Here is a 22,449-nt window from a genome sequence, read left to right as displayed (position 1 = left end):
ATGGCGCTGAGCTATGGGCTCTTCACCTGCCTTCTGTTCTGGGGATGCCCGTGGCTGTGTCACCCCGAGAACCTCATGCATGATGAGGCCCACCACATTGTGGTGGAGTGTCAGGAGGCTCAGCTTGTGGTCACTGTCAGCAAAGACCTTTTTGGTACTGGGAAGCTCATCAGGCCTGCAGACCTCACCCTGGGCCCTGACGACTGTAAGCCCCTGGACTCCACGGACACCAAAGATGTGGTCAGGTTTGAAGTTGGGCTACATGAGTGTGGCAACAGCCTTCAGGTGAGGCTTGGGTCCCCTTCATGGCCCTGGCTTGGGGGAAAGACACGGAAGAGGTGGCCTGAAATGGGGTGGGGGAGTGTGGGTTCATAACCAGTGCACAATGGGACTGGAGCAGCTTCCTTTCTCTTGTGGGGTGAGCAGCTGAGGCCCGAAGCTGGGCACTGGTAATATGCGATGGACTTCTAGTTGCTCAAATTAGGTAGGTGGGGTGGAGTCTAGAGGGGCAGGGCATTTTGGGCCAGATTGGAGAGAGCTTAATGTGGGAGGTGTGTGTGGGAAGGGAACCGAGTAGTTCAGGCCACACCACTTCCCTCAAGTGGGGGTGGTAGGGCAGGGTACATGTAATGCTGGTGGCAGAGGCCAGGCAGGTCCACATTGGATTCGGACAGATGCTAGGAAAAACTGCGGAGCTGAAAAGGGTTGGACCATTCCATTTAATAAAGCCTCACAATGGCGGACAAGCACACAGGCAGGGATTGTGTGCAAACCACCTCCTCTCAGGCAAACAAACAGCAAAATGGCCCCTCACAGTGATGGGCAGGCAATCCGAGCATCTGCAATACCCCTGAGTGCAAGCACCCATAGCCTTATATAGGCCATACACACGTGGTGCTGACACGTGCTCACACACTAATCCAGCAATGGGCTTGCAGCCAGTAAACCGGTGAGCAAGCCTAACACAGCTGCCCCACAACACATATAGTAAGTTCTCACTGTCATGAATAGTTTCTGTGACTTTCATCAAAAAGAGGTACGTATAAAGAAACCAATTTCAGCGGTAGAGCGTCGGCCTAGCGTGCGGAGGACCCGGGTTTGATTCCCGGCCAGGGCACATAGGAGAAGCGCCCATTTGCTTCTCCACCCCTCCGCCGTGCTTTCCTCTCTGTCTCTCTCTTCCCCTCCCGCAGCCAAGGCTCCATTGGAGCAAAGATGGCCCGGGCGCTGGGGATGGCTCTGTGGCCTCTGCCTCAGGCGCTAGAGTGGCTCTGGTCGCAATATGGCTACGCCCAGGATGGGCAGAGCATCGCCCCCTGGGGGGCAGAGCGTCGCCCCTGGTGGGCGTGCCGGGTGGATCCCGGTCGGGCGCATGCGGGAGTCTGTCTGACTGTCTCTCCCTGTTTCCAGCTTCAGAAAAATGAAAAAAAAGAAAAAAAAAAAAAAAAAAGAAGAAGAAGGAAAAAAAAAGAAACCAATTTTACTGTAGGCTAATTGATTTAAATAAGAGTTATATTCCTAGGGCATCTCATCAACATCATAATGAAACTGCTTAAAAAAAGAAACTGCTGTCCACAGACTAGGAGGGGACTTCCAGCAAGGCTGGATTGGCCTGCACACAGGTCCCCAGCTGGTCCTTGGTCCCCTGGACCAACTTCCTCCTGCTTCACAGAACCCTGTTCCCCCTTCCATCACAGACCCCAGCTTCTGCCTACCCAGCTCTGAACTCAACTCTTAGTTTGGAGAGGGAGGCAACGAGCCCAGCCCTGGAGCCTTCCACCTGGAGCTCTGGCTTTAGGTGTGCTCCCAGGGTTTGCCTTGAGGTCTCCTGGCCCCTTGTATTCCTGGAGAGAGGGCTGGGAGACTAGAAAGGTGCAGCAGGTATTTAAGGAATTATTCTAGTTTAGTAACTCCCAAACCCTGTGCATTAATTAGACTCAGCTGTTAATACTAAGATGGGGCTTTTAAAACTCCCGATTCCCACATCCTGTGCTAAATCAGAACGGAAGTGGGAGCCAGACATCCGCATCTTGAAGGTCCCAGATGACTCCAACGAGCCTGACAAGTGCAGTGTTTCCCTTGATTGGTTCCCAATCTTGCCTGATAAGGACCACCTGGGTTCAGGGCCTCTTGGGAATGACACCTGTGCAGTCCCTCAGGACAACACTTAATGTCCTGTTGTCCTGAAATTAACTTTTGAACATTTTTGTTTTGCAATGGGCCCCACAAATTATGCAACTGGTCTGTCCGGGGCACTCATCAATGTTAGGTATGGCTGGAAAGAAGTCACAGGGTATCAAAACAAAAAATATTTCTTTGAGGCTTGTTTGAACCATTTCATGAAGCTTGTTTGAACCTTAAGAACGGCAACCTCTCCGAGCAAGGGTAGGGGAGAGGTTATATAGGGGAATGGTTGGTGCAGGTTGTTGGCGTCCGGTTAGCTTGTCCATCAGTCTGGCAGTCTCTTTGTGCCCTTGGGGGTGGAAGATTCCTTCCAGCCTGAGGTTAGAATTTAGAGAAACAATCCTATTATTTTTCTGTAGTTACTTATTTTTACAACTTGACTGAAACAGGTTTGGGGCTAGGCTAGTGGGATTTGGTTAGGGTCAGTTATTTTTATAATCTTAAGTGAAACTGGCAGCTGCTGGCCACAACTTTTAGCTTACATCTAACAATTAATAGAAAGCTAGGACTCTCCCCTGGAGATCTGAGGGTTAGGAAGGTGATTGGGAGGTTGCAAATCGCCCTAGTAGCACCTGCCTGTGCTCTTCCTGCCTCAGGCAGCCAATGAACCAAGTGGGCTTCCTGTGAAATGAGCTTGATAGCAGGGCAGCAGAGGAAGGGTATCGTCAGTATTAACTGCTGTGGCAATGAGTTCAAGTTCCTGGAACTTGCTGGCTTCATCCTGGGGACTTGTCTGGCCTCTGGCCTCCCCTGAAAAAGGAAACTGCGTGTGTGTTGGGGTTGGGGTGGCAGCCTGAGCAGGGGGGCACGTGCCTGACTCCTCTGGTACCTGCCCAGCCAGTGCCTGCCAGGGAGCTGAGGGAGACCCCTGCAGTGCCATCAACACTTCAAGGGCAGAAAAACAGGTGTGAGGGCGGTTGGTACCTGCCCAGACTCTCCCATGTATCAGCAGCAGAGCAAACTTTGAGTCCAGGGCTTACGTTTTCTCCACCTCCTCCAGGCTGCCCTCCATGCCTCCTTGCATAGGTTGGGACCACCTCTGGCAGGTGAAGCCGGTGGGGCTGACCCTCCTCTTTCTTTCAGGTGACCAAGGATGCCCTGGTGTATAGCACCTTTCTGCTCCACAACCCTCACCCTGTTGGAAACCTGTCCATCCTAAGGACTAACTACGTGAAGGTGCCCATCGAGTGCCGCTTCCCCAGGTCAGTGTGGGAGGTGCCTATCGCTGCCCCTGGTACAGAGGCCCCTTGGCAATCGTTAGGCTCTCAGCAGCATCTGGCAGCATGGCTGCAAGAAGTGGGAAGGGCTTGTGCTGTGGGTACTGCCCTCAGCCCTGGGTAGATTTGGGGGCCTGCTGAGTCTACGAGCCTCTGAAATGCACCTGGGCCACAGCTGCCTCTTGGTAAAAGCTGCAGGGCTGCGCAGCCCAGGCCCCCTCAGAGTTGAGAACACTTTCTCAGGAATGTAGAGAGAGGTACAAGCCCTGAGCAACACAACCTGCTTTCCCTGTACTTTAACCCAGTACATGTGTGGGGCTGGGGGGAGCCCTTCAAGCCGTGAGCACTAAGCAGTGCCTGTGAACTCGGGGCATTGAGGTGTGAGGAGAGGGTGACTGTGGCTTATAACACAATGCAGAGTCCTATGCCGGACTGAGTACAGAGCACGTGAGCCTTAATCCCTGCCCTCTGGGAGCAGGTAGGAGAGGATGGTGCTGACACCATGCAGGCACAGGGATGAGCCAGATGCCCTCAGGAGTTCAGGGAGGGGTTCCCAGAACAACAAGATCCTCCATGGGGGCCTTGGGGCAGGTGGGTCTGAGGCAGTCTAGGCAGAGCCACACACATCTCAGGGGAGGGCAGTGTGTCACTAGTAGGGGCTACAGCTGGGGGCCTGGAGCCTACAGGCCAATAAAGGGAGAGGAACAGGTGGGTTCTAAAGGCCAAGAGATACAGTAAAGGTATTCAGGCTCACAAGTCAGCAGGTGCCCCTCCCTAAGCACCAAGCAGAATGGGTAAGGACTGGTCTTTTTTTCTCTTTATTTTTCTTTTTCTTTCTTTCTTTCTTTCTTTCTTTCTTTCTTTCTTTCTTTCTTTCTTTCTTTCTCTTTCTCTTTCTCTTTCTCTCCTTCTTCCTTCCTTCCTTCCTTCCTTCCTTCCTTCCTTTATTTTTTTTAGAAATTTATCCCTTTTCTTTATCTTTTAATGTATATTGATTTTAGAGAAAGGGAGAGAGAAACATCAAAAGCTTTTTTTTTTGTCCCACTCATTTATGCACTCATTGGTTGATTCTTGTATGTACCCCGACTGGGGCTCAAACCTATAACCTTGGTGTATCTGGATGAAGCTCTAACCAGCTGAGTTAACCAGCCAGGGCAAAAACTGATTTTCAACCCGAAGGTCCTCTGGTAGCTGGTAGGGGAGAGGGATGGGAGTTGGTGCGACCAGCTGGGAGACTGGGATGAGATGAGACGTGACCCATGGCAGCTGGCTTGAGGGAGCTAAGGAGAGCTGGAGGAGCTGGGCGCCTGACAGTGCTGGGTGGGGACACAGGTGCCAAGAACAGGACTCTGAGCCTGCCTCCTATTGGCCAGAGATTGAAGACTTCCTGGGATCCTGGCTCTTTCACTTTAAAATTACTCTGCTTAGGACTGACCTGAGAATGTTGGCTCACTTGGCCTGATGGCTGCAGACAGTGTGGGGTGGTCTGCCACAAGCGGAGACACTTTATCCTGGCTCCAGTTAGCTGAGGTCTGGTTCTTAAAGTAGCCTCTGCCATGAGACTCCATAGGGTGAGCAAGGCAGATGTCCGGAGACATCTGACTGCTTCTAGGGAACTTCCTGTCCCAGTATAGGCTCAGAGTATCACACTGGTTCAAGAACCAGAGTCCTAACTGCATGTATCTGTGACGGACTTCCTTCTCTGGGACTGGCCTCAGGAATCCTGAGTGGTACAGAGAGGACTGCTGCCTCAGACCCCAAACCTGAGCCTCCAGGGTAACCCTTAACAAGGAGCAGATGTAGGTCTAGAAACCAAAGTAACTTAAGATATCTGTCTTCATGCTACAGCTCGGGTGTCCTCATGGCTAGGAGGGCCCACTCACAGGTGTCAAGGTTAAGGGACAGACTCAGACTTCGTGTATCTGTTCAGCTGCCTTGCCTAGCTGCCTGGCTGGGTCAAAGCTAAAGACTTTGTAATAGGGTAGAAGTGGAATCCCTTCCACGGTGGAGCCAGATTGGGTGAGCCCCATGTCAGGTGTGGGTAGCTCTATTCTCTTCCCAGGCAGGGCAACGTGAGCAGCCAGGCCATCCTGCCTACCTGGGTGCCCTTCAGGACCACCATGTTTTTGGAGGAGAAGCTGATTTTCTCCCTGCACCTGATGGAGGGTAAGCAAGGAGGGCGGGTATGGGGAGCTGGCAGGGAGAGCTCGGCCAGGGAGAGTCTCTCACCCCTGTCTTTGCCCTTCAGAGAACTGGAGCTCCAGGAAGACATCCTTCACCTTCCAGCTGGGAGATATAGCCTACCTCCAGGCTGAAGTTCACACTGGCAGCCATGTGCCACTGCGACTGTTCGTGGACCACTGTGTGGCCACGCCAACGCCAAATCGGAATGCCTCCCCTTATCACACCATCGTGGACTTCCATGGGTCAGAGCTGGGCTGCCCTTCTGGGGAACCAATATAACAGCATAACCTACACCACATTTCTCGGCCTTTAACTTCATTCTTCACTTCCATCTCTTCAAAGCTGTCTCGTGGATGGCCTCTCCGATGCTTCATCTGCTTTCAAAGCACCCAGACCAGGGCCGGAGACTCTTCAGTTCACAGTGGACGTGTTCCACTTTGCTAACGACTCCAGAAACATGGTAATGCCTTTCTTTAATAACCCGAAATAAGACTGAACTTTAGGGGTCAGGCTGATCAGCCTTATTCTGATGTTTTAGCTCACTAGCTGTTTCCTCAAGTAATAACTTGATAGCTCTGCCCCATCCTAGTAACTCGGCAACTTGCCAAGTAGGCAAAGCCATGGATAGGCTCTAGAGAGAGTTTCAAGGAGAAGGCATGGGTGACCACCCCTTAGATACTTAGAAAACCCTTGAAGGATAGAGGGAGAATCAGGAGTCCTAAAAATAGAACAAACTAGGAAAATAGGAACCCAGGAGACTTATTTGACAGTTCAAATAGGATGGACACCAACAACCATGACATTTGGTGACCAGGTCACTAATCTTGTCCTTGCCAAAGTCAGCAGGGCCAGAACCCGGATGATGGTGGGCTGAGTAAAGGAGCTGACAAAAGCAGGTGTCAGCCTTCCTGGAGGCTTTCTAGAAGGGCAAGGAAAGTGAGCATAAACTTTTCATACAAGGTAGCATCTTGACCCTGACCATAGGTGAGACCAGTGACATTTTGCATCAGCATCACCGGGAGGGCTTATTGAAATAGATCACTGGGCCCTGCCTCCAGGGTCTGGAACGGAGCCTATGATCTGCATTCCTAACAAGTCTCCAGTGGCTGTTGCTGCTGCTCTGGGGGACATCTCTTCAGAACCACTAAGCTTAGAAAGCTCACTTGAAACTAAGAGATGGGAGCTAAGATAATGGACTGCTCCTCATACCTGAGCTATAGACAGATGGGGCAGGAAGCACAGGTAGATGGGACTGGCCCCTAGTCAGAAAGTGCTGCTAGAATCTTCCAAATAAAAACCAAATAGCTTTTAAACAACTTTCCCGAGATAGAAGTGGGGAGGGGAGGGTGTAAAGTTTTGAATAGCTGGTCAGGAGGGGGAAGTGATTAATGCAGGAGTTCTCAACTCTGGCTCTATACTAATTACCTGGAAAGGTCATAAAAACATTGATATTAGCTCTTGAATAAGGTGTTTCTTCTCCCTTGTGCCATGGCCACATTATTAATATATCACCTCAAATATTTTCACTTAATTGAGGTGGGTCCTGGCATTGCCTTTTTCCAACATCTTATGAAAATCTTCAAACATTAAACTGAAAGAATTTTATAGTAAACGCCTATATACCCACTATCTAGGTTCTACCATTAAGATTTTACTATATCATCATCGACTAGTCTATCTTGTTTTACTTGAAAATGCATCAAAAGCCACTTAAGTTCCCAGGTGACTCAAATAATCAGCCAGGTTTGTAAACCACTTGAACCAGAGGCTCAAAAGCATTAGGGGCAAGTAGTCTGAATTTGGAGAAGAGGACGTTGATGCTCCCTCACCCTGCCCAGCAGTTCCGTGCTGAGAACAGAAATAGTTTGTGAGAGACTGGTGGATGGCAGGAATTAAAGCTGTTAGTGAGATGTCCCGAACTTTCTGATGACAGGTTGAATGGATCTGGGGAAAAAGGGAGAATGGAGGTTTTAGTCCCTCCATTGGTGGCCTTGTTGGTCACAGGCTAGAGTATCCTTTTGGGAATAGAGAGTTGATGTAAACTTCAGAAGTGGTCCAGTGGAGAGGATAGGCATAAGGTTTTATACAGGTGATGGTCATCAGCAGGGGTAAACCTGAGCTGGTACCTGCATCTCCAGGGATTGGAAGGTAACTAAGAGATCAGAAGACAATGCCAATCAATGGAAGGTCGCCTGAACTCTGGGAGAGTTCTCTCTCAAAGGTGGGCCAAATGGCCTGGCTGACTGTGGCCATGGCATAAGGGAGAAGGAACACCTTATTCAAGAGCTAATGGGGAACTATCCTAGGATCTTAGGCCCCATTTGGCATCAGAAGAATATACTGAGAAGAAGCGGAGGATAACAGCAGTTCCCTTCCTGGAATAGGGACCCACCCTTCTCTGATGGGGCAGATAGACGTGCATCCTGGCTTGTTCAAGTTTCTGCAATGGTTTCCTTGCCTGTTTACTTGGCCACTAGGTGGCGGCCAAGGTTTTGTGGCTCTGCAGAAGGCTTCAGAGAAAAGGTGGAATTTCCAGGCTCTTGCAGGGTCGGCAGGGACTGTTGATGGACCATGTAGAATCTAAAATAGGACCTCTGACTGAGGATTCCTCTGTCAAGAGGAGCAGAGCTTACTTGAGGCCTGGATTTATCAAAACTCCACCTACCCCAGGTGGTCTGGGGGATATTGGCCCTTTGGGGCTTGATTCCTAGCCCTGACCCCAAGGTTCCAACTCAATGGGCCCATGTTGGGCACGCTAAAATGGTTGGACAAGTTGGGGAAAGATGATGGGCAATTAAGATGATGGGTTCCAATTCAGAATCCAATTTTCTACTTGCCCTGAAGTTTTAGACAAGTTAATCTGACCTTCTGTTGACCATCTCTAAAATGAAGCTCTTCCTCCCCGCCCCTCAAAGGTTGAGGGTTATATAAGAACTGACTCATTAAAGTTACTGACACAGCTTAGAACTCCACCTAGTAACAGCTGCTTTTACTTCCAGATGTATATCACCTGCCATCTGAAGGTCACTTCAGCTGACCAAGTCCCAGACCAACTAAACAAAGCCTGTTCCTTCAGCAAGTCCTCCAAGAGGTGAGGAGACAGGATTGGATATGGCTCAGGGAGAAAACCTAATCGGCCACCCTCATGTCTATTCCCCAGCACGAACATTATCAGCAAACTGCTTCCTGCAGGCAACAGAGTCATCTAATCTCTTGTCTTTCCTCTCAGCTGGTCCCCGGTAGAAGGCAATGCTGACATCTGTCAGTGCTGTAACAGCGGTAGCTGTGGCACTCCAGGTCGCACCAGGAGACTAGTGGGACAGAAGCAAAAGTCTGGTTCCCGCAGTCGCAGGCATGGTAGGTCCTAGGGTAGGTCTCAGGGTGGCCACAGGGCTATTGCCTTCCCCTCTCCCTCAGTTAAGGATACTTACCCCTGCAGATTCAGTTTTGAGCTTTCTCACTTAAAACGTAAACCTAGTTCAGCCCACTGAGGCCTGACCTGTGGTGGCGCAGTGGATAAAAACGTGGACCTTGAATGCTGAGGTCGCTGGTTCAAAACCCTGGGCTTGCCCAGGGCACATATGAGAGTTGATGCTCCCTACTCCTCCCCCCTTCTCTCTCTCTTTCTCTCTCTCTCTCCCCCCCTCTCCCCTCCTGCCCCTCTAAAATGAATTAAAAGAAAGAAAAAAAAGCCTAGTTCATCCTACAAAACCCCTAACCTGACTTCTGGTGAGGGATTAAGGTGACCTTTAGATCTTGTCTTTCAGTGACAGAAGAGGCAGATGTCACGGTGGGGCCACTGATCTTCCTGGACAAGGCTGGTGACCATGGTGTGGAGGAGTCAACTTCTTCTCTCACCTCTGTGATGCTGGGGTTAGGCCTGGCAATGGCGGTATCTCTGACTCTGGCCACCATTGTCCTGGGTCTCGCCAGGTGGCGTCAGGCTGCTTTCCACCGTGTGATGTGACTTGTGAATGATTCTAAATAAAAGAAGAAAGTAACCTCAGGGATGTAGTGCAGTGACTACAGAGGGGGGTGAATTGGAAGTGGCTGTGTTGGGGAGAGGACACCCTGTAAAACAGAGCCATGGGTTCAAATAGCATACTCTAAGTAACGGTATGCCTCTAGTGTGAGTCTGCCTAGCTACATAGTGGAGAAGCCAGGCTGGTTTGTGAAGGCAAGCCTACGGTTCTCTGGCTTTATGTTGCATATTCTTCCTGGGGCTTGCAAGGCTCATCTTCCCAGCTGCAACTATAATGTCATGTTTCCAAGGATGCCAAAACAAAAGCTAGGGGAAAAAGTGGGGTAGGGTGCTTCTAGCTCTACTTCTAGGCTAGCAAGGGTCTTGGGGGTCCCTTTGGATCTGATTTGAGGTGGGGGGATGGGGAGGAATGGACTAAAGGACTTCTAGCCCCCTTTCCTAGGGGCAGCAAGCAGAAAGCTACATGTCCACATGCCAGAGGCCTGAAGGCCAGAGGTGGCTGGGTCTTGAGCCATAGTCTGGGCAACGGTCATCTTGGCCTGAAGTCACCGTAGAGAAGCTCATCTGAGGGCATGTGTGCCGGGGGTGCCTCAGGAGGGCTCGGACCTGCTTTGTGCTTCCTGCTTCTGAGGGGAACTGCATCTTTGCCTCTCACATTTTCATATCACTCTCCCACATTGCCTGCTTTCCCCAGGCCCTGGCCTCAGCCTCCAGCTGGAAGTGCCTAGCAAACTTATGGTTCTCTCTCCAGGGCAAGAGGTCATGCTTCCTCTGCTGAGGGCCTTAAAGCCCCTCAGTGGGCTGGCCCTTAGCTCATTCTAGATCTCCCTGCTCCTCAGACTAGAATCTGGCTCCAACCTCATTCTAGATCTGACTCTTCTTCTCATTGGGTAAGATTTGCCTTCACTGCAGAATGCCAGCTTTGCTAGTTCTCTGCTCTGACTCCTGGAATCCCCAGAGGCAAAACAGAATGGTACCTGCTAGGCAGGGTGGTTAAGCATAAACTGATTGGAGCCAATAAATGCTGCATCTAAGGCTTTCTGTGGTCTTGGGTCTGGTTGAGGCGAGGGGTTCAAATGTGTTGACATGGGCAAAGAGGCAGATGTGTAAAGTATATTTAGGGTCTGTTTCTCTGGGTCTGAGACCTATAGAAAGACCCTTGACCTAAATGCTTGCCCCCAAATGTGGTCTGAAAACACCATTGGCATCACCTGGGGATTTGTGGGAAGGGCAGAGTGTTAGGGCCCACCCCAGACCTAAGAATCTGCATCTTAGCAAAATCCCCAGGTGTGTGTGGACAAAAAAGGGGCCACATGCTGACCCTGACGAGCTCGGGGAAAGCCTGCATGGTGGCCTTGCAGACTCAGGGACCTAAAGGAACCACACAGGATGGTCTGAAATGAAAACTTTCTAACTAAAAGCAGTTCCTGGTGGGCAGTCATGTCCTGGGAAGGTAATTTTTTTTAAAACAAAAGTCAATGTTTACCTTAATCCTGTGTTTTCCGTATCTACAGTAATGGTACCTGAAAACATGCCTTTGAAATATAAGGGTAATCTTTTCCTGCCCCCCTCAGGGTAGGCATCCCACCAGAGCAAAAAACAAACACCCTCATTGTTATTATCATGTTAACTATTATCTTATTCTTGCCTATGTAAAAGAAGTTTCAGTTTGTACATTTTTTTCTTTTTTTTTTCTTTTACAAGGACAGAGAGAGTCAGAGAGGGATAGACAGGGACAGACAGGAATGGAGAGAGATAAGAAGCATCAATCATCAGTTTTTCATTGCGACACTTTAGTTGTTCATTGATTGCTTTCTCGTATGTGCCTTGACCGCGGGCCTTCAGCAGACCAAGTAACCCCTTGCTCAAGCCAGTGACCTTGGTTCCAAGCTGGTGAGCTTTTTGCTCAAGCCAGATGAGCCCGCGCTCAAGCTGGCGACCTCAGGGTCTCGAACCTGAGTCCTTCCGCATCCTAGTCCGACGCTCTATCCACTGCGCCACCGCCTGGTCAGGCTCTTTTTTTTTTTAAATGAGCTGGGAGGCAAACTCCTGCATGTGCCCTGACTGGGATCCACCCAATAAACCCACTAGGGGGCGATACTCTACCCATCTGGGACTATGGCAACCGGGGCCATTTTAGGGCCTGAGGTGAGGCCATGGAGCCATCCTCAGTGCCCGGGGTCAACTCGCTCCAGTGGAGCCTTGGCTGCAGGAGGGGAAGAAGCAGATGGTCGCTTCTCATGTGTGCCCTGACTGGGAATTGAACCAGGATATTCATGCCAGGCTGACGCTGTACCACTGGGCCAACTGGCCAGGGCCTCAGTATGTGCATTTTTACTTTTTATCCAATCCCAGAAATTCCCCCCCCCATACCCCCTCACCCTGCTTTGCTTTCTCTTGCCTCTCTAATCATTCACCAATCAATTTCATGCAACCCCCTCCCATTATGTTTTTCCCTTTGATTTTTATGTATAAAATAAGTGGTGAAACCATCATTTTCCAGAGCATTTTCTCAGTCTCTTGAGACTTTGCTTCCCCACAATTGTTGACAGTTTGGCTCAAACTCAAAATTCTTACAGGTTTGGAAATTTCTTACATTGACATGATTCAGGTGTGCGTTGAAGCGCACTGAGTCAGGGGGTTTGCATCAAGGGGGAATCGCGTTCCCCCATCCCCAAGTAGGTTATGGCGTGCTGTGTAAGGGAGTGAGAGATTAGGGGTAGAAGGGCTGGACTTCTGGGAGCCAGCGATCCTGGAGCAAATCCTCAAAGAGCTAGCAGGTCCTAGTTGGGCAAGATGGAGGAGGTGAGTGAAGGGAGGAGAGAAAAGGAAGAAACTGCGCCCTGGAGGAATGGAGGGCTTCGATGCCCAGTAAGGATGGGGGAGAGAGAGGGAAGTAGGGCTGAGTGAAAAGGAGGCACCGAAGGTTTCTGAGTGCCATGGATGGACCATCCCTGTTAGGAAAATCAGCGTGAGCAGCAGAGTATGGCCTGGAGGCTGAGAGAAAGCCAGCCTGTTTCCCTGCTGCTTGAGCAATAGGATGGGAATGTCTGGAGGAGGGGTGAGTAGAACACGATGGGATCCTGGTTCATACAGCAGGACTCTAGGGGCCAGATGGCTTGTCTCACAACCACCCAGCTCTGAACCTGTTTACCCCTGCTTAGCAACGTCCTCTTTCAGATAAGGAAGTTCTCCACTTCAGGGTTGTTGTGAGGATTAATGTGATATTAGGTGTCCGGCATGTGTTTAAGCTGTTCTAGAAGCAAAGGCTACTCCCAAAATACCCTGGGGACTGTCCCTGCCTGAACATCAATCCGTTACTTGTCCTCATGTTCCTGGATGTTGCGACACCCTGGGACACCCTGGGAACTCATCTCTCAACTTATCTCTCAACTTCTGCTGTCCTCAGCAGAGAGAGGAAGTGGCTGTGTCTGCTGTAGAGAGGAAGTATAACTAGGAATTGGCCCTGAAAATTAGCCCCAGCCAGTTCCAGATGGGCCTCAGCTCAACATGAAGCTGGCCCTGGCAGGCCCAAGAGGCAGCCTCCAGAAGTAATGTCAGAAGGTCCTGCTTTCCCCCTCAAGGTGGAGCTTGAGTGGGAAGGGGAGGGAGATGGCAGAGGACTGACAGTTGTCTTGATTTCTGTTGCTTACAAGCTGCCCCTTTCCCTGGTGTTTGGGATAGCTTCCTGTTATATCCTGTGACATTCTCAGTGAACCAACACTTTCTGTGTGGGTTTAAAATGTTGCCTCTGTAGCCCGGAAAAAAGGGAGATGAGGTATGTTAAAGGACAATAGGGGAAACAAGTAAAATTATGATAATACAAATAGAAAACAAATATGTGCCAAAGGTCTTGTTTTAATTTATTCATTGAGAGAAATCAAGGTATAAAAAACTGGCTCAAAAGAAAATTCAAATAACAGATTTATATAAAGGTAATCAGTAATGCAGATATGAATTTGCTGATAGATGCACAAATGGCTTCTTCCATGGCATCTCTAAGGACAAGATTATTTGAAACCGTTTGCATTACTATTGGTTTTCTACAATTTACAGAATTGTAAAATACCTTAGACAAAGACTAGGAAAGGCACAGAGTCTCATGCATTAGGGAGCCTGAAAGGGTGCTGCAGAAGACCCAGTAAGCGTTCTGCCCTCCTCTAGGTGTTAATTTATCATGAATTTATTTTATTTTATTTTATTTTATTTTTGCATTTTTCTGAAGCTGGAAACGGGGAGAGACAGTCAGACAGACTCCCTCATGCACCCGACCGGGATCCACCCGGCACGCCCACCAGGGGCGAAGTTCTGCCCACCAGGGGGCGATGCTCTGCCCCTCCGGGGCGTCGCTCTGTCGCGACCAGAGCCACTCTAGCGCCTGGGGCAGAGGCCAAGGAGCCATCCCCAGCGCCCGGGCCATCCTTGCTCCAATGGAGCCTCGCTACGGGAGGGGAAGAGAGAGACAGAGAGGAAGGAGAGGGAGAGGGGTGGAGAAGCAGATGGGCGCTTCTCCTGTGTGCCCTGGCTGGGAATCGAACTTGGGACCCCTGCACGCCAGGCTGACGCTCTACCACTGAGCCAACCAGTCAGGGCCAATTTATCATGAATTTTTAGTGGTGGATTCTAAGCAGCTCCTAAGGGCTAATGGAAGTTTTCATGGGATGGTTGGATACCAGCAGATAGATAAAGCCGTGTCTTCCAAGGGGCCTCTCAAGAAGCCTAGTTTGTCCACACACTATAATTGCTCTATTTTCTTGAGCAACTCTAGATCCCAAACCAGGGTGCCAGAGTATTAATTTATAGCTATAATGCTCTCTGGAGGTGGAAGGTACAGGCCAAGTGTGATTATTTGCTGTGAAAACAAACATTTCTAATTTGCAGCAAGGGCCCTACCAAGGATGAGCCAGTTCAAAATATGTTCCATGGGCCAGGACTTATAAAAGATGATGCTTCTAAGAGAGACAGCTTCACTCCTCAGGGCTGCAAAGTCATTGCACTTTTGATGGCTGTGTAGGTCATACCTGGGTCCTGGGGAGGCATCATGGACTGCCCAGAGATGCCAGGTTCTGTTAAAAAGAAATAATGAGCAAAGCAGCTGTGGCTGCTAATCAGCTACTCCCTCCAGAGTGTTGGATGGAGGCCAATTAGCTGAGGCACTGAGCAACAAAATTCTACCTTTCCAAGCAAAGCATCAGAAAGTTCTCGAGCCCCGTAACAATGGCCTTTTCCTAGGTTTCCTTTGATCTGTTCTTGCTCCAGGGTGAGCCAAGGGCTCCTTCCAGGATTGGAGCATTAGAAAGCAGTCAACTCTGACACCTGGAGTCAAGTTCAAGGACTTTCTAAAATTATGTAAGTCTCTCTGGCCATGACTACTCCCTATTCCAGGCCAACAGCCACATTCCTTCTTAGTCCACGTCATCCACTCTCAGTTGCTTGTGAAGGCCTGAGGGCTACACAAGCTCCAGTCTTTGAGGCATTAAAAACAAACAAACAAACAAACAAACAAAAAGGCTGCCTCCCTGGACAGAGATGATTTAGGACAAAGAGCCCCCATCAGGAATGTTTCAGTTCCCAGTTACTCCTAGACTTCATGCCTTTATGCAAGGCAAACCTAACTCACTGTGTGTGTATGCGCATTCTCACATTTCTCTAATAGAAAAAAAAAAAATAATGTGAGTACATAGTAAATAAAATCCACAGTTCATCTCTTATCTTCTTGGAGCATCTTAGGTTTTCTCCCAGAACCCTTGTATGCCTACAAGCCAGTGTGTACATTAAGAAAACAAAATCAACATTCCCCCCCTCCCCAAAATACACAAAAATTGGTGCAGGTCTACTTTATCCTCTACTCTGAAAGTTCCTTTTTTTTACTTTTCTTTTTCTTTATTATTTTTTATTTTTCTGAAGTGAGGTGTGAGTAGGTAGAGAGACAGACATCCACATGCGCCCAACTGGGATCCACCCAGCAAACCCACCAGGGGGCAATGCTCTGCCCATCTGGGGCCTTGCTCCGTTGCAACCAGAGCCATTCTAGCACCTGAGGCAGAGGCCCTGGAGCCATCCTCAGTGCCCAGGCCAACTTTGCTCCAATGAAGCCTTGGCTGCGGGAGGGGAAGAGAGAGACAGAGAGGAAGGAGAGGGAGAGGGGTGGAGAAGCAGATGAGCGCTTCTCCTGTGTGCCCTGGCCAGGAATCGAACCTGGGACTTCTGCATGCCAGGCCAATGCTTTACCACTGAGCCAACTGGCCAGGGCACTTTTTATTTTTATTTATTGATTTTAGCAAGATAGGAAGGGAGAGAGAGAGAGAGAGAGAGTAACACCGAGCTGTTCTTGTATGTGCCCTAACTGGGAATTGAACCAGCAACCTCTGTACTTCAGGAGGATGCTCTAACCAGTTGAGTTATTAATCAACTGAGCTATCCAGCTAGAGCACCGTTTTTACTTAACAATAGATTTGTGAGTCTTCCTCAGTCTTTCTGCCTGGCATTCCAGGGTTATTTAAGCAGCCCCTTTCTGCTGGGTGGGTGTTTCTGATCCTTCACTATGTACATTGATTTAAAGTTCAGTTTGCAGGTGGCCAATCCTGTTTCCTTCATTTCCACCTTCGTGAGAGCCATCCTGCTGCAGCCTCAGGACACAGCACACTCACTCTCTCCTGCTTAAAAATGAAAAGTCCAAGCTCCCCATACTCCCTCTTGCTGCTGCCCTATTTTGCTTCTTTTCATCATCAGATCCCTATTTTTTCCCAAATATAGTCTTTCTTTTCAGGTTATAAAAATGGAAACTATTCATTGGGACACACTCAAATGATACAGGAAAAGTACAGTGAAAGTGAAAATCACCCGCTATCCCGCCCCTTGGATGTTACCATGTTGGCTAGTGTTCTTCTAGGCACACACAGCTATGGGCAAGCTTATGTAAGTGACATCATTACACACGAGTGGGTTTATCCTCTGCTGCCCCTTCCACCTCTACCCCATAATGTCTGGAACACAGAGATTGTTCTTGGAAGAGCTGTCTGTATACAGAAGCGCGTCATATCACTTGTTACGGCCAAGACTGCATTCCTGACCTTCATGACCACAGATATATCTGCCCTAGCTTCTATCTGTCAATGAAAACACTCTGTGGTCACCACTGGCCTCCATGTAGTAAAGTCAGAAGTTTGGGACCTGTCTTGAAGTCATCTGGCAGACTGAAAGATGAAAGAGCCCTGCCCTGGCCGGTTGGCTCAGCGGTAGAGCGTCGGCCTGGTATGCGGGGGACCTGGGTTCGATTCCTGGCCAGGGCACATAGGAGAAGCGCCCATTTGCTTCTCCACCCCCCACCCCTCCTTCCTCTCTGTCTCTCTCTTCCCCTCCCGCAGCCAAGGCTCCGTTGGAGCAAAGATGGCCCGGGTGCTGGGGATGGCTCCTTGGCCTCTGCCCCAGGCGCTAGAGTGGCTCTGGTCACGGCAGAGCAACGCCCCGGAGGGGCAGAGCATCGCCCCCTGGTGGGCAGAGCTTCGCCCCTGGTGGGCGTGCCGGGTGGATCCTGGTCGGGCGCATGCGGGAGTCTGTCTGACTGTCTCTCCCCATTTCCAGCTTCAGAAAAATACAAAAAAAAAAAAAAAAAAGAAAAAGAAAAAAGAAAGAGCCCAGAACTGGGAGGCAAGAGCCCCTAACCCAGAGATAGACTGCCCTCCCCGGGGTCTAGCCTGTCGGGCCTCTCAAGAGTATCTGTCACCACTGAGCATTTCATGGGTTCTCTGCAATCATGCTTACCCAGTGTCCTCCAGTCTAGCCCCCTCCTGACACTTCTACTTCTCACCTGTTCTTTAAAGGCTGATGTTACTAAAACCTGATTCAGTTTTTCTCATCATCTCTCTCTCTCTTTTTTTTTTTTGTATTTTTCTGAAGCTGGAAATGGGGAGAGACAGTCAGACAGACTCCTGCATGCACCTGACCGGGATCCACCCGGCACGCCCACCAGGGGGCGATGCTCTGCCCCTCCAGGGCGTCGCTCTGCCGCGACCAGAGCCACTCTAGCGCCTGGGGCAGAGGCCAAGGAGCCATCCCCAGCACCCGGGCCATCTTTGCTCCAACGGAGCCTTGGCTGCGGGAGGGGAAGAGAGAGACAGAGAGGAAGGGGGGGGGTGGAGAAGCAAATGGGTGCTTCTCCTATGTGCCCTGGCTGGGAATCGAACCCCGGTCCCCCGCATGCCAGGCTGACGCTCTACCGCTGAGCCAACTGGCCAGGGCCTCTCTCTTTTTTTAAAGACATAGATTTTATTTATTGATTTTTAGAGGGAGGAGAGACAGACAGACAGACAGACAGAGGGGAGAGAAGTGGAAAGCATCAGCTTGTAGTAGCTGCTTCGCATATGTGCCTTCACTGGTCAAGCCCGGGGTTTTGAAATGGCAACCTCAGCATTCCAGGTCGACACTTGATCCACTGCGCCACCACAGGCCAGGCTTTTCTCATCATCTTTGCTCTTTCCAGGTATCTTGATGTTGCTAGCAACTCTGAACTCCCTGTCTCTACCCCAGATCTCTCCAGAGCAGAGGTCCTCAAACTTTTTACACAGGGGGCCTGTTCACTGTCCCTCAGACCATTGGAGGGCCGGACTATAAAAAAAAACTATGAACAAATCCCTATGCACACTGCACATATCTTATTTTAAAGTAAAAAAACAAAATGGGAACAAATACAATATTTAAAATAAAGAACAAGTAAATTTAAATCAACAAACTGACAGTATTTCAATGGGAACTATGGGCCTGCTTTTGGCTGATGAGATGGTCAATGTCCGGTTCCATATTTGTCACTGCTAGCTGTAACAAGTGATATGACATGCTTCTTGAGCCATGATGCGTGCATCCCGTGTCACCGGAAGTAGTACTGTATGTTAGCAACACCGCGCTTTGTGGCGCCGCCACATACAGTGCTCCACTCACTGACCACCAATGAAAGAGGTGCCCCTTCCGGAAGTGCGGCGGGGGCCGGATAAATGGCCTCAGGGGGCTGCATGCGGCTCACAGGCCATAGTGTGGGGACCCCTGCTCCAGAGCCTCATACCTTGCAGTTCTCCCCTCTCTCCCTATACACACTCATTTGTTGACTGCCCCCCTTTCTAGTGTCCTCTTCTTTATGCAAGCCAGTCTTCTAGGCAGTGTCCTTCCTGCCTCTAACCTGGTGGAGGTCTCTAACCTGCCCTCTTCCCTGGATCCCACATTATCCCCAACCTCCCCCAGAGCTCCACATACTCCACCATCTCCTCTCTCTAGAGCCTTACTTCCAAAATCTTTCGTCTACTCTTCCACCATTATTCTGTTGGAGTCTCTAGGTGTGTATGCAGTGGAGTTTCTGGTGAATAACACTTTGGTATTTCACTAAGATAAAAGGAAGCACTTAAGAAACTATCTTTTGAATGTTAAAAGACTTTTCTAATACTTCAGACTACATCATCTGTGCCCCTCCTCCAATGGGACCAGTCATACGGGGTTGCTCAATTAGACACTACCTCAATTCAAAGATGAACCCTGTCGGTTGCCAACTATGCAACCTTAGACACATTGCTTAAGATCTGTGCCTCAGCCTGACCAGGCGGTGGCACAGTGGATAGCACGTCGGACTGGGATGCGAAGGACCCAGGTTCGAGACCCCAAGGTCGCCAGCTTGAGCACGGGCTCATCTGGTTTGAGCAAAGCTTGGACCCAAGGTCGCTGGCTTGAGCAAGGGGTTACTCAGTCTGCTGAAGGCCCACGGTCAAGGCACATATGAGAAAGCAATCAATGAGCAACTAAGACGTTGCAACGGAAAACACATGATTGATGCTTCTCATCTCTCTCCGCTCCTGTCTGTCTGTCCCTATCTATCCCTCTCTCTGACTCTCTGTCTCTGTAAAAAAAAAAAAAAAAAAAAAAAAAAATTTGTGCCTCAGAAGTCTTCATTTTTAAAATGGAAATAACAATAGCACCTATCTCACTGAGAGGGTTCAGGGAGGTGACGTGTGTCAAGTGGTTGGCACATAATAGGTGCTTTAGAAATGTTGTAGATGGTTATAGCTGAGAAAACTGAGACTGAGAAGGGAAGGTAAATGTTCCCATCCTAAACTGTAGCCACTATAGTGATCTAGTATAAATCACAGGTAAAATACTATCCTCATTTCTTGATGGAGATTTGACTCAGGAAGTAATTGGGAAAGCCTGACTTTGGTGCCCCCCCCCCCCCCCGCCCCGACTCGAGGACTGTGTCCTCTCAGTCAGCTCTTGGGTGGTAGATTCCTGGTTTAGGGTACCAGAAACTCAGCCTACTATAGGCACTTCTTCTCCTCCTTCACTAATTTCAGGTGGGTTACTACTCCTTTCTGGGCATCAGCTTCCTCTTCTATAAAATGAAGTTTTTAAACTGAATTACAGAGGAGGTCTCTTCATCCATCCCCAGCAGTCTGAATCTTTCTCAAATCCCCAATAAAGTGTGAGTGACATTAGATTGTGTAAAAATACTTAACTAGCCTGACCTGTGGTGGTGCAGTGGATAATGCGTTGACCTGAAATGTTGCAGTCGCCAGTTTGAAATTGTGGGCTTGCCTGGTCAAGGTATATACAAGAAGCAACTATTATGAGTTGATGCCTCCTGCTCCTCCCCTGCCTTTCTCTCTATCCTCTGTCTAAAATAAATAAAATCTTTATAAGAACTTAACTAGAGTCCAAGATTCAAAGGACTCTGTACCCCTGAAACTGTATGCAAAATGTCTGTGTGTATAATGTGTGTGCACACGTGTGTGAAAACTGACATCTGAGCATTTTTCTGGGAATGGCTTTCTTTGGCTTTGGAAAGCAGATCTGTGATACCAAAAAATTAGTCATCAGCTTTGTTTCAAGGCCTCATCCACTTTGACCTGTACTACAACAGTCTCCAAACTAGTCTCCCCACTACTTCCTCTTTCCTTTCCACCTATTTTCCACCCACCACACAGGCTATCCTAAAGTGCATGCTGACTCTGTCATTTCCCAGCTTACATCCTTCCATTGGTTGTTGCCTAAATTCCTTGCATGGCACTTAAAGTCCATCATAATCTTACCCAGCTTTCTTCCCAGACTCATATCCTGCCACACCCTAATCCATTTTCTCTGTCCTCAGCCCCTTCATTTATCCTCTGTCCTGGCCACAAGGAACATTTTACTGCTTCCTGAACGCGTCAGGCACTTTCACATCTCTTTTCCTTCACACGGGTTTCTCTAAACTCCATAAGTCAAATCCCTGTGTGGGCTTGAAAATCCAACTCAAGCGTCATCCCCCATGTGATGCCTTCCTGACCCACCCCCAAAATTAGGTGCACCCTTCTCATTCATTTATCATAACATTTCCCCCACTATCTTGTAATTGTGTGTTTAAGTGTCTGTATCCCCAATTAGATATGGAGTTCTTCCAGGAGGGAAACCAAGTTTCCAATTGATCTGTTCATTCCCAGTACCCAGCACAGGGATTAAAACCATGTTATGTACAGGTAAAAACTATGTAAAATAATCAGTAAGTTAATGAAGGACTAAGTAGGTGAGTAAATAAGCTAAAGAGGAAGAATAGATAAACGTGCACAAGTCCGCTGGGATCCGGGACCCGCCCCCGCCCGGACTGAACTACATTTCCCAGAAGGCCCGGCGTCTTGGGCATGCGCGCCGGAGCGCAAGGAAGCTGCGACGCGGAGTTTCACTCCGGCTGTCTTCTCCTCAGAGTCGGAGTGGCAGCCGGAGTCGTCCCCAGGCGGAGCCAGAGCTGCAGCCCCAGGGCGGCGGTGCTCTCATCCTGCCCCCTCGCCCTGGTCAGCTCCGTGAGAGGGGACGGTCAGGCCACTTGCTGGTCCCTGGGACTGTGGTCCCCAGAGGGCGGGGGAGACCAAACTGAGCTGGGACCGGAAGGGGGCGGGCTTGTAAGTGAAGGAGGGCCGGGCCGGGCCGGGCCGGGTCGGGTCGGGTCGGAGAAGAGTCCCGGGATGAGATCCGGAGGGACATTAAGAGGATTGGTGTCAAGGTTGTAGGTCCTGGAGGTGAGAGTTGGGAGGCGTTGAGAGCTTAATGGTGCTGGGTGAGAGGGTGAACGCCGGGGTGGAAGCCAAAGGGCTAGCAGCAGGTGGAGGGGCGCCGGCCCTGGGAGTTTGGGTCGGTCGGGAGGAGTGGACCCCTTCCCACCGAACATAGTGCGGGCCTTGATGATGTTGCCACCGGGCTACCGGTTAGGTGTGGATTCTGCTCGGGTCTCCTCCAGGTGAACGACTAACTGTGGCAAGGCTTGTAATTTAGAGGACTTTGCCTCCAAACTTTTCTTTCCTGTTCCAAGTGGGGTCTGCCTTCCAGGAAGCTCCTATTTCCAGGGACCCTGGGTTACTTTTGCGGAGTGTGTAATATATGCTGAAGAGGATTTAGAAGTCTTTTTCTGGAGCTCACCTTTCATCTCTGCTTTCTCAGTCAGCTACTGGTTCCACTTCCCTAAGTGCCTGTAGCAGTGGAAATAATGAGTGCACAGTCACTTAGACCCTTAAGAAACTCAAAATATTTCAGCTCCTCTAGAGTTCTAGAAGATGGACTTTTGGGAGCCAAAATTAGGGTTTACCTTAAACCATCAGAGTAATTAGAACTAGGCCTCTTGTTCATTGCTCTGTGACTTTGGCCAAACTTTTACCCTCTCTGGTGTGTTGATTTCCTGAATGCCTACACTGCAGACTCGCTTTTAAAGTCCTTTTGGACTTTTCTATGAAAAGGCTCAGTTAAAAAATATAATAATAATTATTATTTTTTACCATCGCCTTGATGATTTGAGCAGGCAGAGGGAGAATGCTGTACCCTGTGCTCTGCCTAGGGTTTTGGAAAATAAATCTGGTGGTTTCCAGCCCCCAGTCACAG

General features: G+C 49.5%; 2 protein-coding genes across 5 annotated transcripts in view; both read left to right on the top strand.

The window, feature by feature from the left end:
* Window positions 1-9,552, top strand: ZP3 (zona pellucida glycoprotein 3). The gene is made up of 8 exons (XM_066379952.1): window positions 1-285; window positions 3,268-3,386; window positions 5,464-5,567; window positions 5,650-5,827; window positions 5,928-6,045; window positions 8,585-8,676; window positions 8,815-8,942; window positions 9,353-9,552. Exons 1-8 carry the CDS (start codon window positions 1-3, stop codon window positions 9,550-9,552), a joined length of 1,224 nt encoding a protein of 407 aa, XP_066236049.1.
* An 11,683-nt stretch (window positions 9,553-21,235) lies between these two features.
* DTX2 (deltex E3 ubiquitin ligase 2) overlaps window positions 21,236-22,449 on the top strand; it is a 44,037-nt gene continuing 42,823 nt past the window's right edge. The window contains exon 1 of one of the 4 annotated variants that reach the window (XM_066382333.1): window positions 21,236-21,380. The gene's annotated coding sequence lies outside the window, so the exon portion shown is untranslated. Of the gene's footprint in view, window positions 21,381-21,497; window positions 21,597-22,449 lie in introns of those variants that run through there. The other 3 variants (XM_066382335.1, XM_066382331.1, XM_066382336.1) reach the window with 3 other exon arrangements.

The sequence above is a fragment of the Saccopteryx leptura genome, chromosome 4 (genome assembly GCF_036850995.1).
Source record: "Saccopteryx leptura isolate mSacLep1 chromosome 4, mSacLep1_pri_phased_curated, whole genome shotgun sequence".
Lineage (NCBI taxonomy): Eukaryota > Metazoa > Chordata > Mammalia > Chiroptera > Emballonuridae > Saccopteryx > Saccopteryx leptura.
The sequence above is the reverse complement of the archived record's forward strand: the minus strand, read 5'-3'. Positions and strand labels throughout refer to the sequence as shown.